This window comes from Alternaria hordeiaustralica (assembly GCF_023758085.1).
Source record: "Alternaria hordeiaustralica strain BMP 2776 chromosome Unknown scaffold_5, whole genome shotgun sequence".
Lineage (NCBI taxonomy): Eukaryota > Fungi > Ascomycota > Dothideomycetes > Pleosporales > Pleosporaceae > Alternaria > Alternaria hordeiaustralica.
Window position 1 is genome coordinate 1365765 of NW_026056777.1, and position 21043 is coordinate 1386807.

The 21043-nt window shown below is 53.4% G+C and overlaps 10 protein-coding genes across 10 annotated transcripts; 5 read left to right on the top strand and 5 right to left on the bottom strand.

Annotated features, from left to right (window-relative positions):
- Positions 1–731: 731 nt before the first annotated feature.
- MFS1_2 (MFS sugar transporter) lies at positions 732–2633 on the top strand (the record flags this gene model as incomplete). Its single annotated transcript, XM_049386396.1, has 3 exons — positions 732–992; positions 1118–1497; positions 1556–2633. The coding sequence occupies 3 exons, from the start codon at positions 732–734 to the stop codon at positions 2631–2633; spliced, it is 1719 nt and encodes a 572-aa protein (XP_049246245.1).
- A 398-nt stretch (positions 2634–3031) lies between these two features.
- On the top strand, positions 3032–5329 carry J4E84_003788 (uncharacterized protein; the record flags this gene model as incomplete). The annotated part of the gene is made up of 2 exons (XM_049386397.1): positions 3032–3037; positions 3404–5329. The coding sequence occupies 2 exons, from the start codon at positions 3032–3034 to the stop codon at positions 5327–5329; spliced, it is 1932 nt and encodes a 643-aa protein (XP_049246246.1).
- Positions 5330–5740: 411 nt separating this feature from the next.
- Positions 5741–7516, bottom strand: J4E84_003789 (uncharacterized protein; the record flags this gene model as incomplete). The annotated part of the gene is made up of 1 exon (XM_049386398.1): positions 5741–7516. One exon carries the CDS (start codon positions 7514–7516, stop codon positions 5741–5743), a length of 1776 nt encoding a protein of 591 aa, XP_049246247.1.
- A 52-nt stretch (positions 7517–7568) lies between these two features.
- Positions 7569–8483, bottom strand: J4E84_003790 (uncharacterized protein; the record flags this gene model as incomplete). Its single annotated transcript, XM_049386399.1, has 1 exon — positions 7569–8483. The coding sequence occupies one exon, from the start codon at positions 8481–8483 to the stop codon at positions 7569–7571; it is 915 nt and encodes a 304-aa protein (XP_049246248.1).
- An 803-nt stretch (positions 8484–9286) lies between these two features.
- Positions 9287–10326, bottom strand: J4E84_003791 (uncharacterized protein; the record flags this gene model as incomplete). Its single annotated transcript, XM_049386400.1, has 2 exons — positions 9287–9948; positions 10065–10326. 2 exons carry the CDS (start codon positions 10324–10326, stop codon positions 9287–9289), a joined length of 924 nt encoding a protein of 307 aa, XP_049246249.1.
- Positions 10327–10703: 377 nt separating this feature from the next.
- Positions 10704–11584, bottom strand: J4E84_003792 (uncharacterized protein; the record flags this gene model as incomplete). The annotated part of the gene is made up of 3 exons (XM_049386401.1): positions 10704–11308; positions 11359–11506; positions 11555–11584. The coding sequence occupies 3 exons, from the start codon at positions 11582–11584 to the stop codon at positions 10704–10706; spliced, it is 783 nt and encodes a 260-aa protein (XP_049246250.1).
- A 222-nt stretch (positions 11585–11806) lies between these two features.
- Positions 11807–12657, top strand: J4E84_003793 (uncharacterized protein; the record flags this gene model as incomplete). The annotated part of the gene is made up of 2 exons (XM_049386402.1): positions 11807–11869; positions 11920–12657. 2 exons carry the CDS (start codon positions 11807–11809, stop codon positions 12655–12657), a joined length of 801 nt encoding a protein of 266 aa, XP_049246251.1.
- A 310-nt stretch (positions 12658–12967) lies between these two features.
- On the top strand, positions 12968–13810 carry J4E84_003794 (uncharacterized protein; the record flags this gene model as incomplete). Its single annotated transcript, XM_049386403.1, has 2 exons — positions 12968–13074; positions 13123–13810. 2 exons carry the CDS (start codon positions 12968–12970, stop codon positions 13808–13810), a joined length of 795 nt encoding a protein of 264 aa, XP_049246252.1.
- A 2260-nt stretch (positions 13811–16070) lies between these two features.
- Positions 16071–17161, top strand: J4E84_003795 (uncharacterized protein; the record flags this gene model as incomplete). The annotated part of the gene is made up of 3 exons (XM_049386404.1): positions 16071–16118; positions 16219–17050; positions 17106–17161. The coding sequence occupies 3 exons, from the start codon at positions 16071–16073 to the stop codon at positions 17159–17161; spliced, it is 936 nt and encodes a 311-aa protein (XP_049246253.1).
- A 2194-nt stretch (positions 17162–19355) lies between these two features.
- Positions 19356–20194, bottom strand: J4E84_003796 (uncharacterized protein; the record flags this gene model as incomplete). Its single annotated transcript, XM_049386405.1, has 3 exons — positions 19356–19801; positions 19853–19915; positions 19963–20194. The coding sequence occupies 3 exons, from the start codon at positions 20192–20194 to the stop codon at positions 19356–19358; spliced, it is 741 nt and encodes a 246-aa protein (XP_049246254.1).
- Positions 20195–21043: the final 849 nt, after the last annotated feature.

Consider the following 21043-nt stretch of genomic DNA (forward strand, 5'->3'; position numbering starts at 1 on the left):
GCTAAGCCGCAAGATCGCTGCAACGGCGCGAAGCTTCGTGACCATGTTTCTAGACTCGAATCCAGGTCTTCGGTTCCCGACGGCCCCTGCGATGCAGTGACAGGTGCAAATCGCAAAGTCATCGAGTCACCGGTGTGAAGGAATGGGCGTCTGGGGGCGCCATGTTGGGGGTTCAGGCGGCCAGTGAGAAGGCGGATGACTCCGTGAGGGTGTTTGACGCGGACGAAATGTGGTGGCATGCTGCGATGGAAGCAGAGAGTCATCTCGGTGCACAGATGCCAGATACGATGTATGCGAGGGAGAATGGACCCCCCGAGACCCACTGGTACCAAGCTTTGTCCGGCAGCTAATTCTAGCGCCTTCGCAGCACGGAACGGGGGACGAAAGATTGTCTGCCTCCCATTTGGCAAGGAAAATGTCGGTTCCCTTGATTCCTTCAGCCCTAACTCCGCTCTCGTTACTTACCTCCTTTCTGGGGCCTGCAGAGTCAGGTAGTATATAGAGGCTGTGCTTTCCGCCCCCGTGGTGGTTCTTGCCTGCCTATCTACCAACGAGTCTTCCGCTGCTTGTGTTTACTTACTCCTCGCACATCGACGAGCTAGGCGATAGTTGTTTGCTTCCTTGGCGACTCCCGGACTTGCATTACGACCACTCTCTTCTACCATCGCATATACACGACACGCTCACTCTGTGCCTTGCCCATGAGCGCAAACCAGCTCCGCCCGTCCAGCATGACGGATTCTGAGAAAACCGCTGCGCCCAGCGTCCAAGCTACCGTTACCGACGAGAAGAAGGGTGCTGTCGAAACCGTTGCTCCTGCTGCTGGTGTAGCTGTGGATGCTGCCCAGCCCATCGTTGAAGAGAAGACTTCGCGACCCAACTCAACAGCCGAACCAACATCAGACGACGACGACAACTTTGAATACCCCACAAAATGGAGGCTTACTGCGATTACCGTGGCACTTTGTCTAAGTGTCTTCTGCATGGCGTTGGTAAGTTGCCTCCTTCTGTAATCCCCGGTTCCACGGCTTTGGTACGCCATTGATCGACAGCGGCTACACCTGTCAAACCAACCCACGAGATCTGCACGTGAGTACGCGCTAACGCCTCTGTTTAGGATAACACAATCATCGCAACAGCTATTCCTCGCATTACAGATCAGTTTAAAGCGCTCAACGATGTAGGCTGGTATGGGTCGTCGTATCTACTGACTACATGCGCGACGCAACTCATCTACGGAAAGTTCTACACTTACTATTCCATCAAATGGGTATACCTCATCGCGCTCTTCATCTTCGAACTCGGCTCGCTTATCTGCGGTGTTGCGCCAAATTCGACTGCCCTCATCATCGGACGCGCTGTCGCTGGTGTCGGAGCAGCTGGTATCTTCTCCGGAGCCATCTTGATCATCTCGGTCACCGTACCGCTGCGCAGTCGCCCTACTTACATGGGACTCATTGGAGGCATGTATGGTATTGCGTCTGTTGCTGGCCCACTGTAAGTTGTGGAGAAGACGTTTGGATCTAAGATCGACATGGACTAATGTTTGCTTTAGCATGGGCGGAGCCTTCACAGACCATTTGACTTGGCGATGGTGCTTCTACATCAACCTTCCCTTCGGTGCCGTTACCGCTGCCTTCATCATCCCCTTTCTCAATGTCAAGCGTCGTGGCAAGAAGATCACGGCTACATGGCAACAGCAGCTTCAGAAGTTCGATCTTCCCGGGACCGCGTGTTTCTTGCCGGCTATCATCTGCTTGTTGCTTGCGCTCCAGTGGGGTGGTAGCAAGTACGAGTGGAACAGCGGACGTATCATCGCGCTCTTCGTCATCTTTTTTGTCCTCATCTGTGGATTCATCACTATTCAGTGGTGGAAGCAGGAGGATGCCACCGTCCCTCCTCGTGTGTTCCTCAACCGCAATGTCTGGGGCAGCGCGTGGTTTGGTGCCATGTTGGGCGCGTCCTTCTTCCTCATCGTTTACTACCTTCCCATCTGGTTCCAGGCGATCAAGGGCGCGTCTGCAACCAAATCCGGTATCATGAACCTTCCCGCCATTCTGGGACTTGTCATCATCTCGATGCTTGCCGGTGGTGCCGTCACAGCTCTGGGTTACTACACTCCGTTCATGCTCACGTCGTCCATCCTGATGGCAATTGGTGCCGGACTTTTGTCAACGCTGGAAGTCAACAGCGGCTCGCCGCAGTGGATCGGCTACCAGTTCATCTTCGGTGCTGGTGTCGGTTTCGGTATGCAGCAGACCCTTGTAGCTGTTCAAACAGTCTTGCCGGCCGACGACATCCCCGTTGGTACCGCGATCATGATGTTCACCCAGACGCTCGGCGGTGCTCTCTTCATCTCGGTCGGCCAGAACGTCTTCACCAACCAGCTCATCAAGAACCTCGCCAGCATCGTGCCCGATCTCGATGCGAGCATCGTCCTCCGTACAGGCGCAACCGAGCTCAAGAACGCCATCGACCCCGAGTACCTCGGCGGCGTACTAACGGCCTACAATCTGACTCTTACCCAGACATTCTACGTGTCGGTTGCTTGCGGTGCCATGTCGATTGTCGGCGCGGTGTTCGTAGAGTGGAAGTCGATGAAGGGCAAGCAGATCACCATGGCTGCTGCTTGAGCGAGTCCCAAGACCGGGGACTTTATTTCAACCTGATGTGATGTCTTCTTGGGCGTCTAGATGCCTGTTTTGTATGATACCCTTTTCCAGCGGCATGTTAGCACCAGCATCTTGCAGCGAGCGCGGCGTTTGTCTTTTGGCATATACATTGTAATAGACGAGTGATGAATGGGAGAAGTGATAGACACGGCACTTTGCTTTTTGGCCTGATGTGCTGGCAAAGGCATGACGACTCTTCGCTCTAAGAAACCTGTAATTGAATAGATCAACACAATTGCATTAAACTCTTGGCCCGGTCGTTTCACAGCCACCAGCCACACCCCGAGGGCTTGTCGAGCCGGTCCCACCCGCCGTGACGTCAGCCCGTTTGTCGTGGTTTGACTCTTTTGGGACGTCACATGCAAGTCCCTTTCCCACCCAGGACGGCCGAGAAGAAAGTGTGTGGAGCCGGCAGCTGACATGGGCGAATCAACGCAGAGGGCGGCTGGAGAGTGGGTGCTGGATTGGTCGCGCGGGCGGTTGGTGTTCAACGTCGTCAGGCTTTAGGCTGATGCTTAGCAAGGCTTGTTTTTTGCAGGGTCAAGCCTCCCACTGGCGATCAACACTCATCCTGCGCTGCGCCCGCCTTCGATTGCGCGTTCGGCGCTTCTTTTCCCAGCCTTGCATATTCTGCTGACACCCGCCCACGCCATGCGCCTGCAGACTGCGCTGCTCCTGCGACGATATACATTTGACATCCACTGCTAGCTGGCCTCTGCCGCGCGCCACAGTTCCGTTGCGCCGAGACGCGACAACAGCCGGCAGAGCCCGCACGACCCGACGTCTTACAGACAGAGCCACTGTCGCGCATCGCGGCCATGGCAGAGGAGAAGGAACCGAGGCCTGAAGCCGCGCAGAACGGGCATGCGCCGGTCGTGCCGGAGAAGGAGGGCGGGTTGGACGGCGCTGATAGCGAGCCCCCAAAGCCGCAGAAGACGGATACGTCCGGCAGCAAGAAGAAGGGCCCGGAAGGAGGCTTCGACGACACGCCCATACCGCGCGCGCCGCCCGGCTATACCGTCAAGTTCACCCTCCACCGCGCCAACAACCTCCCGCTCGCCGACATCAACACGCTCAGCGCCGATCCCTTCATCATGGCGCAACTGTACACCGGCCTGCCCACGCGACACAAGGAAGACCCCCCGTTGACGCTGCGAACGCCGACGATCCGCCAGAGCACCGATCCCGTGTGGGACTGCGAGTGGGTGGTCGCCAATGTGCCCTCGTCCGGCTTCAACCTCAAGTGCCGCATATACGACGAAGACCCGGCAGACCACGACGACCGCCTCGGCAACGTGCACGTTACCGTCCCCTCCATAAACGAGAACTGGGGAGGCATACACGACCAGACATACCCGATCAAGAAGCGCATGGTGAGCAAGCGGGCCTATGCGCTGCGTGCCATGGCTGTATGTTTCGGCAAGGCGCATCACATGAACGGCACGCTGAACGTGAGCGTGCAAGTGCTAGGCAGGACCGAGGATGAAAACGGGGGGCGCGCATATACGATTGGACCGCAATTCTGGATACGGCACTACTCGCCGCTCCTGGGACGCTTGCTCGGCCAGAAAGAGCCCAACAACGATGGCAGGGTGTCCCGCAGGAACGGCAAGCAGAAGCCTGAGAAGTACAACTTCCAGTCGAATCAGATGCAGATGCGCGGTCCGGTTCCCGAAGCCATGTACCACCGCTACGTCGAGTTCAAGCCTTTCGTTAAGAGCATGTTCACCGCTAAGGGCGTGCGAGGATTCGTCTTATCCAAGGCACTGCACCACCAGCACGCGCGCGTATACAACTTCGATCACGCCACAGAGTTCAAGGTTCTGCCTGCGCCTTGCAAGGAGTTCACGCAAAAGTTCCTCGAACTAGTCCACTACGATCAGGGTGGGAGAATCTTCACCTACGTCTTGACCCTCGATGCGCTCTTCCGATTTACAGAGACTGGTAAAGAATTCGGCATCGACATGCTGAGCAAGCATACCATGCACAGCGATGTGGCAGCTTACGTAGCATTTTCCGGTGAGTTCTTCATCAGAAGACTAAAGCACAAGGACCGCAAGCCTCCGGATGAAGGCGGGAACAACACATCCCACCCGCCAGGCGACATCGACGGCGGACCCCCCAAGGAAAGCCCAAACAAAGACCCAGCCTACTACGAACTCGTCATCGACAACGACTCTGGCACCTACCGCCCCAATGCCAAACTCCTCCCTCAGCTTAAAGAATTCATGTCCCAGAACCTGCCTGGCCTACACATCCGCACCCTCGACTGCCAAGGCGACGCCGAGAAGATGGAAGCCATGAAGTCCGAACAGCGCGAGCGCAAGAAGAGGGAGGGCCAAGCTGTGGTCTACACTCAGATCAGCAGAAGCAGCAGTATGAGTAGTAGCGACGAAGAGGAACTGGATCGTCTAGAGAGTGAAGGTCAAATGGCGCCCAAGCATCTCAGACACCAGGTTCAACGGGAGGCCGAGGCGAGAGTCGATGCATTGAAATTCCATGCCAAGGAATACCGCCCGAGTAATAACCACGAGGGATGGAGGGGCGATGGCCATCCCGCTAGAGCCGATGACGGGGAAGTGGACAAGATGAGGCAGGAGAACGGAGATGAACCGGTGGCATCGCACGAGAGCACACAATCTGGTGCTAAGAGCTAACCTGCATACTCGACTAACGTCTATTCCTTTTCGTCCATCTGTCATCATCACGCCTTGTACATGGTTTCCTTGATACGTTTCCCAGCATATCATCTTCTTGCACTCGAGCTTCTGCTACTTAAGTGTTTTCTTTTTTCGTTGTGCTTTCTTGAATTGCATCTTGTCCGAGTTGAAAACGCTTGCAGCTGAAGAGAGCCAGAGAGAGAGGGAGGAAACATTACATACACGGACACTCTCTCTACCCCGAGATACCCGCCATCCTATATTCCTGTAGTAGAAGAGCTTAATTTCCTGACATTATCAAATTATTTGTTATCATTGTAACGAATGCTTTTCCGTCTTTGTTAAACACTACGCATGAGCCCTGCCAGCCGTGAAGACTCTACATTGGTTCACCCAACCACGCGTTCCTCACACCCACTCCGGCACCTCAACCTCCGGCTTACTAACTCCAAACCTCACTGCTTTGGCATAATACTCCAACAGCGCTTCCCCTTCTTGTCTCCCCCTCTCAAACTCCTTCCTCAATCTCTCCCTCCCCTCGCCAAACAACCACACCTGCTCCCCGCCAGCACCCATCCGTTTTCTCATTCCCCGACTGTAATCGAGCGCGTGCCGGACTTCTCGGCGGTCTGTGGCCTTGGCTTTGAGCGCGATGTAGGCGGTTAGGTTGATGAGGACGGCCAGGTCGAGAGGCGTTGTCAGGGTTGTTGGAGTGGTGGCTGCTGAGGCGGAGGAGGTAGTAGAGGTCGATGTCGAGGTGGAGCTTGATGCGGTAGACGAGGGATATTGGGGCAGATCATGGCCGGTTTCGCTTCTTAGGGCAAGGAAGACGCCGGTTGTCAAGGCGGCGTGGATGTAGGTTAGTGGGAACTTGTTTGTGGCTGTGTGCAGTTCGAGGCTGCTTTCTAGGGCACTGGATAGTGGGGTCCAGACTTGGAGTGGGGGAGCGCGGGAGCTGTTGGTGTTGGTGTTGCTGCTGGTGCGTTTGGGCGTGGAAGAGGACAGGGTTTTGAGGACCCAGAGATGAGCGTTCGCCCATTGTTGGGGTACGTTCCAGTTGGTTTGTTCAGACGCGTTGTTCAAGCTCGTTTCGAGTAGACCGGGATATGCAAAGAAGTAGTCTCTTATCGCGCGGTGGGTGTAGCTTATCCTCAGGCTCTCGGTACTGGCGTGTTGATCGGGTGGTGTGGTGTCGAAGATGGTCAACATTCCTTTACACCGCTGTTGGGTGAGGGTCTGCATGTCTTCGACTCTCTTACTTATCTCGACTGCTGTCAAGGGCCGTACATCTGCGGCTAGTGTTGCTGACGTCTCGGCTGTGAAGGCAAAGGAGAAAGGAAGGATGGCCGGGCATATGTCTTGATGTGAGAGGAGGGCGTGCAGTTTTCCAACTGCTTCGACGTCCTCTGGAGCCATTTTGCTGAGCATGTGGGCGAGCAGATCGTCCAGGAGATAGGGAAGCCCCTCCGCGCGATCTTTCAGGACGAGGAAATCAGAGTCGGGCTCTAGACTTTCGAAGAGAAATGTGGTGGCGAGTTTCAGCCACAGGAACACTCCTGAGCTCTTTTCAGCGAGCATCCCGACGATGTGTTCTTCCTCTTGGCCGTCCATCTTCCCTCTTAGCGAATGCAACTTTGGTTCCTCGCCGAAAGTTCTGATCAGGTATGTTTGTATATCATCTCTTGTGTATTCCTCCAGTACCATCCTAGGCTTATTCTCAAACGCTGAATAGAAGACTGGTGAGCTCCGGGCCGAAAGCAGGAACTTGACGTTGTCTCTCCGCGAAGTGCTGAACACGAGGTCCATCAACTCCTTCGGATAGTCATCCGTCTCATCCAGCCCATCGATCATGAAGAGAAACTTCTTGTTAGCATCGCCGACCAAGCTCTCAAACGCTGCTTTCAGTTCCGGAAAAGTGAACTCGTGTAGGCCGCCAGCGTAGGATTGGAATGCATTCCAGCGATCGGAGAACAGGTTCTGCACAATGACCCCGTCTTCTTCCAGGGGTCCAAATATCATGTCCTGTAAGCTTTCGTAGATGATGGCTCGCAGTAGACCAATGGAACTCTTCTGCAGCTCTGTCCCATTGTTCCAAAGAAAGAACCCAGACGTGATGCCGGGTTTCTGACCAGACCACGCCTCGAGATGTGGGAACAAGAGTGGATTGCGGAAGAGATATTTCATCAGAGTGGTTTTCCCTGAGCCCGGTTTACCTGGAGCCGTTGTAAGAAGACATTCAGGGATCGAAAGACGGAATAGTAAGAGATGAAGACGCACCGGTGAGCCAATATATTTCTTCGCCCCTCGTATTAGTAAACCACTCCAGCAAACCGCCAACCTGTCTCGAGCCGTCTCCCATCACCCACTCGAACCCTAAATCGACGGAACTATCGATGCTATTCATCCTTTCGTCCATCTCCTCGAACCACAGCCTCTCGAAGATGGTAGCGCGGAAGTATGCTTCCTTCTCCGCCTGGATGAGCGCATCAACCTGTTTGGAAAACTCCTCTACATCCTTCTTCTTGCTGCTTTTCCAATCATTGCTGTGGATCATATCGAGGGTTTGGTTCTGCCACTTTTCCCAATGCTTCGTGTGCACGCCTTCGTCGCCGCTGAACAGAGCGAGACCAGTCTCAATGGATTGATCCAGATACTGGCGCATAGCGAGCAGTAAACTCGTCTCAATGTCGCGACGAAGGGCACGGTACTTCTTCTTTGTACCTGTCACATTGGCCTTCTTCCACACGCCGTTCAATAATGCTTCGCGCGCAGTGGGCCATCGCGGGTCACCAAACTTTCCCTTCTCTTGCGCCGCGATTAGCGCGTCGATGAATGAAGCTGTCAATTCCTTGACTAGCTCAGCATGCTTCAGCAATTGCAGCGCTGCCTCGCTAAGTTTCTTGGCTGCTTTTGCGCTCTTTGCTGATTTTTCGTCGTACAGCTCTTTGAGCTCAGAGTTGTCAATTAGGTCGGTCAGGCGATAGATATTGTGTATGATATCTTGTAGGAAGGCTGCATTTTCCACGAGCGGTGTTGTCGAAGGTGAGCTAGGCTGGAAGATGGGATGGTCTTTGCGTAAAGCGTTGATGGAGAAGTCGATAGTTTGGATGAGCGCACTTGCAAGGCCGACCGCCGGTATGGGGCGCAACATACTGTGGAATTGCTTTTTCGCGGCACAGCAAAAGCCTAGTCGCGAAGTCTGAGCCTTGTGACCCTTTTGATATGCGAAGCGCATGTCTGCTGCGCCCCTAAGGCGTATGCGCACAGACCAAGTTCACTGAGGGCCTAATCCAGGGTGCGGGCGTTTCAAAGTTCAGCGCACGTCGATCTTGCCGACACCACGACCTCCCGCGGTCGTCTCAGGACCGAGGTACTAAGGTCAGACCGTATGGTGCCTTCGCTACGACGACGTCAGGTTGGAACGGTCTTACCTGCCTAGCTATGATGCCACGTTGCCGACTCGACGGCTTCAGCCTGATATTGCGCAATATCGCAGATGCGTAAGAACGCCGCGCCAGCAGTCCGAGGTTGAGAAGGCTCTGTGCTCTTCAATGGCACCAGAAGTTTGAGACTGAGCCGGACGCTTCTGACATGGTAAAGATAGACTGGATCTGCATGGGTTGACGTTTGCCTTGCGCCTACTTCCTCCGTCCTGCCCGGCGCAGTCGTCCCTCACCACAGTGGACCGCTAATCATGACGTTCAACAAGAGTTTCGCCTCTTTCTTCAGTAGTCCAGCATGGACAAACCATCGATATGGATTTTGGCACTGCCGTTGGTGTCGTTTTCTCGATGTCTTTGCTAGAACTCACATTGTGCTAACAACATCGACTGTCACGGGGGATACCTCTGGAATCCATAACAGATCCACCTCTAAACACACAACCCTCTTGTCATCTTCCATGCTCTACTTTAGCCAATAGCGTTGGCGTCGAATCTCTCTTCTGGCATAAGCTTATGCTTTTCTACCCAAAACCTTCCGCCACGCAAACTCCTCCCTAAACCCCAACAACTCCTTCATCTTCGCATTACAAACCGGACTCCCCCTCCCCCTCAAACCGCCCAACACTTCCGTCTCAGGACAAGCCTTCCTCAGCCATTCCTCACTGCTCCCTTCTTCCTCCGGCACCGTAATCTCATCATTAACCGCATTAAAAATCTGGAACCCCAACCCATCCGTCTTCAAACAACACTGCACCATGTTCCCCAAATCGCGCGCATCGGTATAACTCCACGCATGCACCTTGAAATCCCGAGGCCGAGTCAAATACGCCGAGAACTTCTTGGCGTGGTTTTCAGGTTCTATAACTGCAGAGATGCGCAGGCAGTAGATGTCTACGCTGGGAAAGCGGCGGGCGAAGGAGGCGGCCGTGGTTTCCATGCAGACTTTACTGGTGGCGTAGACGTCCATGGGGCTTGTGGGACTGATTTCTGTGAGGGGAAAGTGCGGGTAGGAGACGTTGCCTTCGGCGTAGGTGATCCCGTAGGTGGTTATGCTGGATGCGAGGATGATCTTCTTGACGCCGAGTTTGCATGCTGCCTCGATGACATTGTAGGAGCTTAGGGTGTTGATGCGGTAAGTTTCGTTGTCGGGGAGGCGCATGGGTTGGGGGATGCCTGATAGGTGGGTCGGGTTAGTCTTGTTGAGAGTTTGTTGCTGGAGTCAAGTGATGTTTCCTGATTCCCTGCTTATTTGCAGGATGTCTAGAGGTGGGATGGAAAATGATACGTACCAGCAAAATGTACGACTGCATCTGGCGTCTTGACTGGCTCCATAAAGGGTTCACTAATCTTGAAGTGGCAAGACAGACTGTTGAAGGCTTGCGCCCCATCTGTGAGATCGGCCTTTAGAGTGTGTACATTGGGGTTGTCCAGAGGCGTTGCATCCACGTTGAGTATCTCGTGGCCGAAGGTAAGCAGCTTTTCAATTACATGGCATCCTGCGACTCCAGAACCACCCGTAAATACTATTCTCTTGGTTTGTGAAGAGGCCATCACGCAAATGCGTAGGAATCTGCGAGATGGAGCTGTAAATGAGATCCGACGAAGGCGTTTATAAGTATGTAAATAAGGAACAACCAGTCGTAGAATTCATAGTGCTGATCGTCAGGTTTGTTGTTCTTGGGCGGAGCTTCCCCGCTCTAGCTTACGAAGCTCTAACCTTGTTGGCTCTCTTGAGTGCCGATGTGCATGGAGTCTTGATGGCCGAATCTAGTAATAGTGCGCGGACATGCAGTATACTAGTAGCAGAAGACCTGGGACAAACTCATACCGGTATTGGTACATTCATTCATGTCTATCATTCAAGCCTCAGCTACTCAGTGAGCTGGCGCTTTTGATCGTTATGTTCGGTCTTGCACATCAATTCCCCTCTACACAACCTGGGTGCCGTAACCCCTGATCCTGTCGGCAAATGCCCAGCTCTGGTTCTCCAGCTTCACGTTCTCATCGAGATCGACGCCGTCCTTGGTAATGACGGCAATCGAGTACTTGTCCATACTCCTGGCATCCCTGTAGAAGAGAACCTTCATGCACTCCTTGATCTTCTCTACCGCCTGCTCCCTTGTGACGTTCTCCACGGCGGCCTCATCTGGCAATATTGTCCTTAGGATTGGCTGGGCGAGATGTGCACCGAAGCCAGTGGCCAGCGATGGTGATGAAAAGGTGGTACCGAGAAGGTCTGCGCTTGCGAGGAAGGGCTTCTTGTCTCCGTCCATGCCCACGATGAGCAGGTGGTTCCACAATGGATCGAACTTTGAGCGGCGATTGTACATGACTTTGGCGAGGTAGGTGTGGAGGTTCTTGGCATTCAGCGAGTTTTCGGAGGAGGAGTAGTTCTCGCGGATGTCGAGCGAGTTGAGTAGGCGGTCCAGGTACTGCATGTCGGAAACATCGCCGCCGAAACCCACGACGACCTCGTCATTGAACTTTCGTAGGCGCTTGACGTCGGTGAAGCGAGCGAGGGAGCCGTATGAAGCTACATGTATGGTCAGCCAGACCCTCACTGCCTATAGTAGTGTGCCATACCCAGGTTGTCGGCGGCGATGACTACGCCGTCCTTGAACTTGGCCGCAAGTACTGAGGTACCCGTGACGATCGGGCTCTGGGTGTGCTGGTTGGGGCCGGCAGCGGAGAAGTGCGAAGGGTCGTAGGCGCCGTATACATCGTCTCTGGGCTACGATGCATTAGTACTGTTGCTGTTGGAGGCGGGCGGAAGACATACACGACCCCAAGCTTGCGGCAGGTGGTTCATGGTGGAAGAGGCGACTGAAATGCAGAACTGCAGAGACGGTGTTGTTCGGGATTCGGAGAGAGTGCTATGTCGCAGTGGGCTCTGAGATGAGGTTGTTGTTGTCACGACGCTCGTCAGGCAGTCGGTGGTTGCGCAGCTCGCCCGCCAAGACATGGAGCTGGCCCAAGCTCCGCATATTGAGGTCAATCCGAGAGCATCGTCCACCAGCATTGCGCACTCACAATGCTCGGAATCGACTACCCAGACAGTGACGACGAGGACGTCGTGCCCGCGACCAAGCCAGAGGTGAGACCCGCAAATCTGTGCAGAGGGCTCGGATCGCTACTAATATAGAGTTGACCAACATTCCTGCAGCTGTCGCGCCCACCCCAGCGCCTCTCTCCGCTCCCGCGCCTCTCGAACAGCCGCCTACATCGTCGGGTCCGGTGAGCGGCCCTGCGCAAGGTCCGACAGTATCGCCGCCTCCAGAGGACGATGCCAACGCGAACGAAGCCGCGCCAGGTTCACCACACACAGCTACACGTGCCCTGATTCAGAACCTTACTCTACCTACCGTACCGAACTTCGATATACCGCCTTCTCCGCCGGGATCACCACCACAGAAAGCGACGAAGAAGTTTGCGCAATTTCTAGAGCTCAAGAAGAAGGGCCAGCATTTCAACCAGCGCCTGGAAGGCTCGTCCGTGCTACGCGATCCGGGACACATGCGGAAGCTGATGGGCTTTGCGGGAATCAGCGAAGAGGACGCATATGCATCTACACTGCCACAAGATGTCGCGATACCGGCAGTCTTCCCGGAGTGGGCCTATGTCGAGGAATTGAGGGCTTCACAGAAGCGCATCGCAAAGACCAAAGACCAAGAGAAATCCAAGGCACCGAGAGAAGCTCTCGAGTTTGTGTCCGCGTCCAAGACTGGCGCGTCGAGTGGAACGGGCACGGCGTCAAGCTCTGCTACGGGAAAGCGCAAGGAATTGGAACATAGAGGAAAGGACGATCAGGGCACAAAGAGCAAAGTAGAGCGCAGGTCAAGGTCGCCGAAGAGGAGACGATCAAGGTCGAGAGAGAGAAGGTGAGGGGAGAAGATAGCACAGACTGAGAAGACTTGTAGTAATACTGTGAATGCGGTGTTCGCACAACCAAAATGAAGTACACCCCAAGACATCTGATCCAGACCCTTGCTGTGCATGCCCGCCACAGACGGTAAATGCATGCTCTCACTACATGGGCGCCAAGACACTAGCGCGCGGAAGCTCCAGGCATTCGAGCTGCGTAACTCCAGAGCTCCAGCACCAACAAACAGAAGCGTCGCAACAGCCCACCCCCCTTCCGATACCGACTGTACCTCTGCAACCCCGCCCAAATCCGCCTCTCCAAAACTCGACGATGGCTGCCCTCTACACCGGTGCACCTCCGCAAGGCGGCCCAGGCTATTCGTTCAAGCAGACCCCCACAACTGTCCCGTCAGGCGAGCGGCAACATGGCTTCTACCCGTACGCTGGCTCGCCATGCTGAACATACGCACCGCTAACACAATGCAGCTACACGGACAACGGTGGCTCAACACTGGGCATCTCCGGCGCCGACTTCGCCATCCTCGCAGGCGACACACGCTCGACTTCCGGCTACAACATCAACACACGATACGCACCCAAGCTCTTCAAGATCGGCGGCGAGGGACCAGAGAACAAGGGTGCCAGGATAGTGCTGTCAGTGGTCGGTTTCGCCGCCGACGGTGATGCGCTGAAGGAGCGTCTCGACACCATCGTCAAGATGTACAAGTACCAGCACGGAAAGCCCATGACCGTCTCCGCCTGCGCACAACGACTCAGCCACATCCTCTACAACAAGCGCTTCTTCCCCTACTACGTACATGCCATCCTGGCTGGTCTGGACGAGGAGGGCAAGGGTGCGCTGTACTCCTACGACCCGGTCGGCAGCTACGAGAGGGAGCAGTGCAGGGCGGCTGGCGCTGCGGCATCTCTCATTATGCCTTTCTTGGACAACCAGGTCAACTTCAAGAACATGTACGAGCCAGGCAGCGGAACAGGCCACGAACTCAAGTCGAAGCAAGCACAACCGCTACCGCGGGATCACGTCGAGGACCTGGTACGGGACGCCTTCACGAGCGCCGTGGAGAGGCACATTGAGGTTGGTGATGGCCTTCAGATGATGATCATTACAAACGAGGGCATAGCCGAGACCTTCACACCCCTCAAGAGGGACTAAAAAGGTGTGACGTATAGACTTGGGGTGCAGTATCTTCACGAATTTGATGACTTCAAAACACCAAGCGGATGTATAAGTAGCATACCTCATGCTACTGAAGACTAAGAATTCATCTACATGATCAATGACCGAACATGTTCAAGACAACCTCCCATTCTCCTGGTATTATCTTGATATTGTTTATTTATTAATCTGCAATTAATAACTATGTGCTATATCTATAACTTATCCAATAACAGAACGCTGTTGTTGACTTATCTTCTAGTATATATTATGAAGTGATAAGTAGATTGCTACATATGCTTAGCTTTTAGGATACGTAGACAACATACCTACGTTAAGACTAATGCACGGAGCACCTAATTGGCATTGTGTTCCTATCTTAGCACAGATGTTTTCTCCGCTATTACAAGTGAAAGAAGGCATAATATGACATAGGCAAGAGCAAAAAAGAACAGACACCCTTGAGGTATTAAGTGTCTGGTGAAAACTCCGCTACACTCCCCAAATCGGCATCCTGGCATGCTCCGAAGATGCCATGCCAGGACGCCGCCTTGGGGAGTGTAGAAGTGGTTTTATCACGACTCGAACCCGCGGCTTCCAACATAGCTGGGAGCGACCCAGCATTGGCGGTGGTCTTACCCACTCCTTTGCTATGCTGCACGTTTCCGGCCGATCATCAGGTCTTCCATCCCGAGTCGATGGAGGGACGTAGAAGATCTAGGACTATATAGCGAGAGAGAGTTCGTGGTATACTCTGTATAAAATAGGCGGTGGAGGGAGATGGCTGGACTGGTGGGGAGGCGAGGTGAAGGTGAGTGTGGGCGTTTGCTATTTTGCTGGGTGAAGGTGGGCTGTGCGTGTGTGGCCTGTGGGAAGCGAGAGGTTTGACGAAGAGAAAGATGGTGAAGACTGAAGGATGACAAGGCTATGATCATGACGAAAGGATGGCTTGAGAGGAGAGACAAAGGTTGCTGATATACTCACGTGGGCATCAATAGGGTGGATGATGTAGCAACAAAGACATCGGAGAGACCACAACCCAACACATATAAGAGATTGAGGCATGAATAGAGTACGACGAGGTCGACCTACGTGAATGAAGAAAAATGTACTCACGCAGATGGCAACAGATGCGAAAGAGTGCACTTTGCTACGTCGAAAGATGATCAATCGACGATAACGACTAGGATTAACGGCACACGCATCGAAATTTGTATCAAGAGATACACCATGGTCGACCAAAGATGTGCGTCGATGAAGGAACGAGGGAGGTTCGTGTGCGTCGTGCGCGCCCCCGGGGCCCCTGCCCCAAACGTGCTAGCCGTCCCCACATCGGCAACAGCCAGCCAGGTGCCGACCCATCACTCTACCTACTGCAACTCGAGCACGTACTTCTCAGGCGGCCACTTCATCTGGACTTAAGCCTTCTATCACCTCCGACGCCATATTGGGAAGAGGAGAAAAACAAGCTTTCTAACCGAAGAACCGGATCTGGGAAATGCGCAAACGCGGCACGCGTCGCTTCTCGAATTTCATCTAAACAGATTGCTTTCGATAACTCGTCGCCCTAAGACCTGGATGTCTCGCCCGATCGCCCTAGATCACGGTCTCGCGAATTCAATGTGAAAATCGAACGTTCAGTTGCCGAAGGTGTTGGGGCTGCAATCCACAGGAACAGCATGGTTACCACTGCCAATCAGCACATACGCGTTACGAGTGTTGAGATTCTCGATCCCGAACCGCAGAGATGCGAAGAAGAAGCTACCATACGTTCACAAGACTTGCGCCCAACCGAACCGACGGGAGCTTTATCCGGTGGCTCGTAGCACACGCATTATATGCAAGCAAGCCTGCACGACACCCCCAAAAGCATACCTGTCAAACGAATCTAGAGCCCAGTTTCGGTGTAGTCAACACGGAATGGCTGCCTTTGGCGCACTGATTAATTTCCACACCACCTGCAGGACGTTACACGTGGAAAACTGAACCCGGGTTACGGCACTGACAAGCTTTGCTTTCATATAATCGCAAGTCACACGACGATGCCATACTCTAGAATGTTGCCTCTTGGGGTGTAGTCGCCTAGATCGATACCGTGGGCTACACTCCACCTGTAAGCGAGCATGTTGTATACTTCTTAGGGGATACAGAGGCAAGTATAAAGAGACGATAGGTAGGTATTCAATTCGATACCATCCCAGAACAGTCACAACACTTGCGTTCATTTCATCCAACGATCATCGGCAGAGCATTTATCATGAAGAGTGCAATCATCTTGACCGGCGTTGCTGCCTTCGCGACACAGGTAGCCTCTCATGCCACTTTTCAGCAGCTTTGGGTAAACGGTGTAGATCAGATAAGTACCCCCAAGTGTCTTGTATCAACCGCTGACATCCATCCACCAGTCGACGTGCGCAAGATTACCCAATGGCAACAGCCCCGTCACCTCAGTAGCAAGCAACGACATCCGCTGCAACGCCAACCGCGGTCCAGCAGCCTCGAAATGCAGCGTTCCTGCCGGTGGTACCGTCACCGTAGAGATGCACCAGCAGAACGGCGACCGCTCATGCGCTAACGAAGCCATCGGCGGAGCCCACTACGGCCCCGTTCTGGTCTACATGTCCAAGGTTGCAGACGCATCCACAGCGGATGGTTCGACCCCCTTCTTCAAGGTCTTCCAGGATACATGGGCGAAGAACAGCGGTGGCGGTGGCGGTTCGGATGATTACTGGGGTACTAAGGATCTGAACAAGAACTGTGGAAAGATGGATGTGAAGATTCCCACCAACCTGGCCCCTGGAGATTATCTACTGAGAGCGGAGGCTATTGCGCTACATGCTGCAGGTAGTGCCAACGGCGCCCAATTCTACATCACCTGCTACCAGATCACTGTCACTGGTAGTGGATCTTCTTCACCCGCTGGCGTATCGTTCCCTGGAGCATACAAGGCTACCGACCCCGGTATCCAAATCAACATCTACCAGAACCTCGCTTCGTACGTCGCTCCCGGTCCGGCAGTCATCGCGGGTGGTACAGAAGCCGTTGCTGGTAGTGCTGGATCAGCTGTCACTGCTACTGGTGGAGCGCCAGTTGCTACAGCTACTGCAACCACGATGAGGACGTCAGCGGTAGCCACCTCTGCCGCCGCTGTGCCAACGAATGGAGGTGGTTCTGGCGCTTGCTCTGTTGCAAGGTACGGCCAATGCGGCGGAAATGGTTTCACTGGATGCAAAACTTGTAAGTCGGATGAGCTGAGAAAACGTGCAAATAAGGCTTTACTAACGCTGTGTAGGTGCTTCAGGACTTACCTGCAAGGCCGGAGGTGATTACTACTCGCAGTGTGTCTGATTAGCTTGAATGCAGTCCAAGGGAGGCCCGTAGAAACTTCGTGTAAATACTTTGCAGTTGACACAGGCGCCAAAACCTGTTGCATTCAACAAATGACATTCGTTGTAGCCGCCTAGGTGGAATCAAAGTCTGCGTGATAGGGAAAACGCCCTCCCACAGCTCCATCGCATTTATCGCATCCAAGAACATTGTCAACATTAACATGCCTGGATCTGACTCATTTGGTCGCATGTGCCCTTTGAATGTCATGGGCTTCTAGACTCCGCCCTTTCCATCGGAGCAAACACGTCAAGCTAACCCTCTCCAACCTACCGGCAAAATCATCGGCACTATTTTCATTCCGAAGATTCTCAATCACCATGCAGCCATAAGGATACATGCAAACAAAAAAAGACAATCCAGATCAAGAAAACCAGTCAGACTTTGCAAAACACACCTGACGCGTGTATCCTGACATCTGTGCATGCAACGTTCTTCAGTGCCGCGATTCGGCATTGGACGCCTAACACTGTTGCCTAGCGCTGACACCACGATGCTTGCACTCGCTTACCAAAGCCCGCCAAGTAGGTACTCCGAGGGCTGCACCAAATGTGTAAGGCATGCAGTTAATGGCTTGTGCTGAGTGGGGAAGAGTCAAGTTGAATTCCGAAGCAGCTGAAAAGGGCAATGACGAACCTGATAGGGTCTCCGAGCTGATCGGTAGTGATATGACGAGTCTGCATATAAGAAGACATGTGGAACATCAATGGCAGAGTCATACTTGTCAACGAGAGCAGCCGCATACATTAAGTCGACTGTCTCAGCCCTCTCAATATCTCCAAGCAGTATTGATACGACGTCTACTTGTCACTGCTACCGAAGTACCACCACAATGTCTTCTCAATCCAACACTACCTCACCAAGCGATCTGCCACGCTATTCTACCACGGCACCACCGCCATACTCATCTTCCGATGCGAACTCTCTAATCTCAACGAAATCAACGTCGAAAAGTATTCTGGCAAAGTTGCTGAACCGAAAGCGTATGTTCATACATCCTTTGGCGGATTGGAACTCTAGCTAATACAGATAGCAGCTGCTGAAGCGACGTCGCAGTCGAGCAACGAAGCACAAAAGAAAGTGGATGAGTCTGAGAACAGAGCTGCTGCGAGAGCGGCGTACTTCTCCGGGCTCTGAACGATTCACCGCCTTTAGAGGAGTCAGATTGCCGGATTTGGGTTTCGGATGACGCGTGGAATAGTTCGCATGCTTGGATTCTGGGAATAATGTTGCTGGAAGAGCGGTTTGAGGCGTACATTGTGTCGGATCTCCATAATATACCGGGGTTCGGGTATGAGGCGTTGGACGGTTTGTTTTAGTTGGCCGAGGCTTTGCAGTCCTGTCAACACAATTGATTACACTCAGAACAAGTCCTGGATTGGTCAGCAAATTCTTTCTGCATGTGACTCTTCAGCTTACCGCATTATTCCACGTTGCGTTGTCTAGCCAGTTCAGAAAGTCGGACGACTCTGTTGGTATAGGTTCCAGCCCCTCGGTCATGGGCATATCGAAGAATCCCTGCCCCATCCCGGTCAGATTAGCTGCGGTATCGTCACCGGCATCTGGTGTGCCTTTGGTTGGAGGTTCGTAGTTCAGGACCTCATCTAGTACCAGCGCGAGCATTTTGTTGAGCTCGTTGCAAAGCTTGAGATTGCCGTCGCCGGGAAGAACGCTCCATTCCAAACATGAAGTCAGCACGGAAAGGTTACGGATTATGTCGGCCCGGGAGACTGTGCTAGGCAGTGGTACGCCCTCGATCGTACATCTCCGGAGCTCTAGTGCCAATACACCAGCAGCTGGGGAACAGTAGAATAAAATGACAGTGGGGAAATGGCGACGAGTTTCGTATATGCGGTTTTGCGGCTTAGAAGCCACGAGTGAGGACACCAGTAGCTTCAGAGACACTTCCAACAATGCCGGCAGAGCTTGTTGCGTTATCCGATGAAGGAGGCGTTGTGTTTGGAAATGTACGTGCAGGTAATCCAGGTAGTAGGCGACCAGTCGCATGGCCAGACCAGGACCGCGGTCTACCCAAGCAGCTTCTTCGGTATATGTATCATAGCGAAGGTGAGTCGGTAATGAGTTCCACCATTCGGCACATTCGGCAGATATTGCTCTGCTCTTGTTAGCCGAAGGTTAAAAAGCGATGGGAAATTTAGACGTACTCGACATTCCGCACCACTTCACTATCCTTTTCGCCTGCAAGACTTTGCTCTAACAACCTCTCTTTAAACACAGCAAGTTGGCATCGCATCCTACCGAAAGTAGTAGGGTGTAGATGACCTTCGGTATTCCAACCGTCGCTGTCGAGCTTCGAGAGCGCAGCATTGAGTACATCAGTATCGTCCGAGGCCATAGCGCGATCGCTAATGTCCAACAACATCTTGCGGTCACTGTATCTCCAGCCCATCATCGGAGGCCTTCCGTAGAACACCGCCAGCGTCTTGTCGCCGTAATATATCGCCGCGTAGAGTCGTCTCCTGAATTCGCGCATGAAGAACGGTTCTGCGTTGCTACCGTCTACGTTGCAAGCCTCGCAGTGGATTCCCGCAGCGTAAAGTGCGGATACGCTGTCGCCCATACGCCTCCAAGTAGCATGATCTGGAGAGTCAGCGATCGTAATTTAGTCTTCTGGATGTAGGGGTGACGTACGGTTGTCCCCGTAGAAGCTACTGACCACCATCAGGTTGATGTAAACGAGACATACCATGACTGCTTCCATCAAAATGTGTACGGTAAGTCTGCGTAGGAATGATACGTACGCTCATTGACAGCGCCATGTGTTTGGCAGATGTTGATACACGTATTGGTTGCATGCATTATGTCCTCGATGAACTCCTCTCTATTCATCTGCTTGCCATCTTCTAATGTGAAGAGGGGGTCGTTGGGCGATGTGAACTGGGCACTAGAGCCGGCGATCGCCATGATCAAGCCCAAAATCTCCCATCTCAGATTTTTGCCTGTGAAGAGAGTGTGGAACTCTGACGGACGCATATCTGAAGGTATTTTCATTGGGCGAGCGGAATTCCTTGTCATCTCGGCGTAGAGCAGGTGTGCGTGATTACCAGCAGCTTGAAGTTGTTCTAAGTCTATGCGCAGTTGTGGCAACGCGGAAAGAATTAGGGGACCAGGGAGGGCTGGATCTAGAATTTCGATGTACTAAGTCAGTTTATCTCTCATACGCAGTTTGTACCTGAGAGATTTTACCCTTGTGCGATTCGAAATACATATGAAGAGACCTTTCATAGAAGGAAAATGGCTGAAGCGTAGAGACTATCGTATCTCCTAGAGAGAACTGGCAATGGCGGTGTGCCATGCCTCTATTTGACACGAAAGGGGCTGTGCTCGGGCTTTCGGATGGCTGTTCATGTACTGTGTCTGGTAAGGGCTGCTCTTCTGTGAAGACAGCGGCATAACTAGTAGAGCCCAAGAAGAAGTTCCGGGATGGGTCGGGTCCGCTTTGTGTTGTTCTAGTAGCAGACTCTGGAGGAGTAGGCCATGGCCCAATTCCCGCATCATTCCTCAAAGTTGGTGGACTTAGGGTCAACGGCGTTAACCTTCCCTGACTGGATGACGGATTTGTAGCCTGCGCATCCAACCGGCGACGACGCGGCTCTGGTTTCTTGCGAGGAGTGCCAGCAGGCTTCGTCATTGGGTTAGGATGGTAAAAGCACTGTTCTGTCATCCCACGAATCTGGCACTTTGAGCATGTGGGCGTGGCATGGTCGCACTTGATTTTCGATATGCGACATGGTTCGCACGACCTGCGCGTCACGATTAGCCACCCGTGGGTATCTGACTGTCGAATTCACCAACCTGGGCTTCCCGTTCCTTCGCAGCATA